A 4,427-nucleotide genomic window follows, 5' to 3' on the forward strand; every position below is an offset into this window, starting at 1 on the left:
TCCTCATAAAAATTTAAAATAATTTAGAATTTATTTTATCAATTATTTTGACCGATATGATAACATGTTTTTATTATAAAAGGGCGAGATAAAGAACAAAAGTTGAAGTAGCGTTTGCATAATATATGAAGAACAGTGATTAGAACATTCGTGTAGCGCGACGAAGAATCGCTCGTAAATCTATCAAGAGAACGCGACAATTGCTTGGTTGCAGCCGACCGATGCAAGACATATAGAACACTGCAATACGGATTGCGCTGCAGTTAGTTTGGTGTTCGCGTGATCCTATCAAGGAGCGTATCGCTTCACGTCGATAATTAATTACATCTGACGATACCAGGCACGAGAAGGCAATTGATCAAGTTGCTTCAATGTTTATGTTATAAGGATCAATTATGTCTAATTACATGTATATATGTTATTATTATCCGATAATTTAATAAGTTAATATTTTACCAAGTAAATGTAAAAAATATGTGAAAGAGAGATTCGTATCTTATAAAAAGAATTTAAAAAATCGCTAATATTAAATCAAACTATATACAATTAAAATATGATTTTGCTATCTATTATATCATATATCTTCCCATAGCTAAATTTTTATGAAAACTTTACTTCGAATCTATTATTTTTAATGTTAAATAATTTTATATCTTTTTATAACATTTTTTAGTACCAAAAGATAATGCACCACTTTATAGATAGCTCGTAAAAAAAATAAATTGAGTATCGTCTAATATTTCTTATTAATTAATAAATAACATTAATATTTCTTTATTTCGCAGACGTGGACGAGTGCGCGATAGAAAAACCGTGCGGACAACTTTGTATAAACGTACCCGGTAGCTATCGATGTCATTGTAGAACCGGGTTTCAACTTCAACAAGATGGCCAATCCTGTCGGAGGAATGGTGAGTATGCAAAACGCGAAATTCAAAATAAAATTTTACCAAGAATAACTTTGAGAAAATATGCCTATTTTTTTTATAGATACTGATGAAAACGCCTTTGAAGCCCGCGACTTGGAAAACGATTTTCACGACGTGTTGACAACAAAAGATCCGATGTCTTCTCATGGTATGTATATATGTATAATTCAATCTTAAAATTTAATAGTATTAATTTTTATTTTTCTATCTATTAACTTCCTCTTTATAGATACAGAAAACGAGGTGAGCGATGATGACCAAGATTACGAGATCATCTTAAAGAGATTAACTAAACTCGAAAAGGTAAGTTAAATACTTATCAACAAATTCGTAAATAATAAAAAAAAAACATATTAAAACTCTTTAGCAAGTGGCCAAAAACAGAAAGAGAGATACGGAGGCTTCCGAGATGAACACCAAAGTCACATTAGCAATCGACAGCATCAACGAGATGAAGATAACTGTCGAGAACGTGGTATATATTTGAGATACATTAAAATATTATACATTCGAATCTCTCGATATAACGCATGACAGAAATCTCGCAAATAATTTCGCGTAATTAAATTTTACTGCATAAATAAAGGCGCAAAAATATATGTATATTTATTTATACTTTTTATCTCCTTAACTTTTAGATTTAGTTTTATTATTATCCTACACAACGATAATACATATAATTGAAAATCGCGAGCAATTATTTACTTTTAGATTTATATATCTGCTACTTAGATTATCTAGTAAGACATATATATATAATATGCATTTATAGTTATTTCTAAAAGAATAAAAGAACACATCATGATCGATGATTATCAATGAGAGAGAAAATATAATCTCGATTTACTAAACTTTTTGTTAATCTCCAATTTATTTAGAATTTGTTAATAAAGAAAGATAAAATTTTTATCTTTACTTTCTTTACAGTCTTATAAAAGAAACAAATATCAGAGTGATAAAGGAATAAAAAAAAAACAGAGGAATATATGATTCAATATAGTACAATTTCGGTTTGCTGCGTTATTTCTTATTTCGAGCTATATCGAGATCAAAGTGTATTAGTAAAAACATATTCTTTACATTATTTATGAATACGATAACACGATTTGTTTCAGCAACTAATGCAACAGGAAGTATATGATATGAGAAGCAAAATGAAACAGTACGAGGCAGAAGTGAGAAAAATACATCATCTGATGAATCGCGTCGCGGAATTAGAAAATCGTCTGAGAATACGCTGCAGATCAGCGATACCAATAAATAGCGGGTCGTTGAACTTTTAGCATTGCTACAGCGTCATTCTATTATCAGTACTATTTAATACTAATAACGGATAGTAGTATTTTTACCATAAAGTTTCTGCGCCGTCGGAATGTTATGCAAAGACGCGATTAATATTTTTAAATAGAAGATATAGAAAAAAATGCTGTATATTCAAGAACAGAACATTTATTTATTCTCAAGCCATAGAATGACATTGGTCGCTTTTATCTCAAAATGTTGACATAATTTTAGTCATACATTTTACACGGAATTTTCCTACCGTGAAATAATACCACTGCCATAATTTAATATTTGTTACATCTTGCAGACTAGTAACAATAGTAGTGTATAATTTAAATATGTTTATTTGTACTCAACTTTTATATATGTATAATAAAACAATGTGGATTTGTATTTGAAATCTTTTAATTTAAATTTTGAAAAAGATGGAAATGGTGTATCATATGACATTAAAAGAACAAGTGTATTTTTAATTCAAAGTTATATAAACAATTAAAATTGCCAAAAAAAGAATGATTTTATATAACCCGTAATCAAAATTCAGAAAAATTTTACTCAGCATAAAAAGCATCATAATCAAAATATAGTTAAATATATGTGAAAGAATATGTAATAAAAAGTTACTCAGATATGTTAATCTATGACAAACCAGTTGAAAAAAAGGAACATAAAAATAAAAAAGGTAGTTTTATCATGATTTTGTAACATCCGCTCTTTTAGATTCAACAAACATGATAGGGTATAATACTTAGTTAATTAAGTATTTATAGAAAATAAAAAAAAACAAATTTTATAATATTTAAAAGTTTATAAACACCATGAAAAAATTAACTTTACAATTTATGGAGAAAGATTTAATCTTTCTTTTGTTCAATTGCCTTCTTCTGTCGTCTGGTGAGTCTTTTGCTTGATATTTTGCTGGCTTTCTGCATTTTTGCTCTACCTTTTTTATGTTTGAGTATCTTTCGTTTATTCATCCATACAGGATAATTACCGTATTGATCACGCAATGTTTTCTTATTATATACTCTAGCACCTTCTACTTCCATCTGTTCTTGATCTGTGGTTACATCGCTTTTTATATCATTAGCTTTAGCTTTAGCCTTGTCTTCTTTGATTTTTTTTGCGTCAACAACTACAATATAAAAGATTATCATGTGTTACATTATCTATTACATTATATATGATATTATAATATTTATTATAATTGTGTTATTATATAATATATATTTATATTATGATTATTATAAATATCTTTATTGCCTTTAATGCGTTGATGCAAATGTGAAATCATACCTGTAGCGATTTCTTGAATATCTGTCATTTCAATATCTTTAGATGCATTTTCATCAATACCAAGAGTTTTCTTCAATCTATCTAATTCCTTTGCCGCATAACGTTCTCTCTTTACTGCCCTGCATTTTCTTCTCCATTTACTACGCAACGACTTAGCCATTTTTCACACGTGCGTTGTATGTATACGTTTGAGTAAAATATGAAAAAGGTTATGTTCCGATTTCCGGTCGGTCACGAGTCACGAAACATAGAGAGATATCTGCCAGAGAGAGAGAGGCCACGCCGCCGTTTTTCGTGAAACCGTTTTTCTAGCTAGTACAGTGGCGCTAACTAGATCCATTTTAAAGCAGGCGAAACTACATGGCCAGATCTACTTCTTGATGCCATGGTAAAACGACGGGTTGGTGTATGTCCGTGCTAAATAAAGTACATTGTGGATCAAAAATGCAGAGAAATATTATGGATTTATTAATGTTTTATTAGTTGCGCGTGATGTTTTGTCATTCTAGTATATACTACAGTGATAATAAATTATAATTTAAGTATTTTTATATGCGCATGTAAAATGAAATAAAAAATTTTCTTAAATAAATTTTCTTAATAATTTTTTTCCTAATTTTTGAAAATGTATAAAAGATATTTACAATAAATTGCTTTCACTTTTTCCTTATTCTTGAAAAGTATTGAGCATTTTAAACATTATCACATTATCAACATTTTCTCAAGACATTTAGATATGAATTTATACGATATTAATTTCAAAAACGACTAAAACTCCCTTTTCTCTATTATTATCTTTTTCATTTTATTTAAAAATATTAATATAAAAAATATAACTACAGTATCTCTCTTAGTCTGACTCTTCCCCTTCGACCTGTCCGGCATGGGTGACCCTACCGGTAACTTATTAGCATTTTT

The 4,427-nt window shown here is 28.8% G+C and overlaps 2 protein-coding genes across 3 annotated transcripts; one reads left to right on the plus strand and one right to left on the minus strand.

Annotated features, from left to right (window-relative positions):
* The first annotated feature begins 572 nt into the window (after window positions 1–572).
* On the plus strand, window positions 573–2,249 carry LOC115245672. 2 transcript variants are annotated; one of them, XM_029824091.1, is made up of 5 exons: window positions 573–911; window positions 991–1,077; window positions 1,159–1,232; window positions 1,297–1,404; window positions 2,045–2,249. In XM_029824091.1, exons 2-5 carry the CDS (start codon window positions 1,065–1,067, stop codon window positions 2,210–2,212), a joined length of 363 nt encoding a protein of 120 aa, XP_029679951.1. In that variant the 5' UTR covers window positions 573–911; window positions 991–1,064; the 3' UTR covers window positions 2,213–2,249. The 2 variants fall into 2 exon arrangements, with proteins under 2 accessions (XP_029679951.1, XP_029679950.1); XM_029824090.1 differs by having other exon boundaries at window positions 573–1,077.
* Window positions 2,250–2,367: 118 nt separating this feature from the next.
* Window positions 2,368–3,744, minus strand: LOC115245673 (protein LLP homolog). The gene is made up of 2 exons (XM_029824092.1): window positions 3,510–3,744; window positions 2,368–3,348 (listed from the first exon to the last, which is right to left on the minus strand). The coding sequence occupies exons 1-2, from the start codon at window positions 3,667–3,669 to the stop codon at window positions 3,068–3,070; spliced, it is 441 nt and encodes a 146-aa protein (XP_029679952.1). The 5' UTR covers window positions 3,670–3,744; the 3' UTR covers window positions 2,368–3,067.
* Between the last annotated feature and the right edge of the window lie 683 nt (window positions 3,745–4,427).

This window comes from Formica exsecta, unplaced genomic scaffold, assembly GCF_003651465.1.
Source record: "Formica exsecta isolate Colony F162 unplaced genomic scaffold, ASM365146v1 scaffold125, whole genome shotgun sequence".
NCBI classification, from domain to species: Eukaryota; Metazoa; Arthropoda; class Insecta; order Hymenoptera; family Formicidae; genus Formica; species Formica exsecta.

Excerpts from the sequence above, each read along its gene's own strand:
- LOC115245672 (XM_029824090.1), top strand. The coding sequence starts at position 972 with ATGCCTATTTTTTTTATAGATACTGATGAAAACGCCTTTGAAGCCCGC. Across the intron at positions 1,078-1,158 it reads AGATCCGATGTCTTCTCATG|ATACAGAAAACGAGGTGAGC; the intron begins GTATGTATATAT and ends TCCTCTTTATAG. Across the intron at positions 1,233-1,296 it reads GATTAACTAAACTCGAAAAG|CAAGTGGCCAAAAACAGAAA; the intron begins GTAAGTTAAATA and ends AAAACTCTTTAG.
- LOC115245673 (XM_029824092.1), bottom strand. The coding sequence starts at position 3,669 with ATGGCTAAGTCGTTGCGTAGTAAATGGAGAAGAAAATGCAGGGCAGTA. Across the intron at positions 3,349-3,509 it reads TATTCAAGAAATCGCTACAG|TTGTTGACGCAAAAAAAATC; the intron begins GTATGATTTCAC and ends TTTATATTGTAG.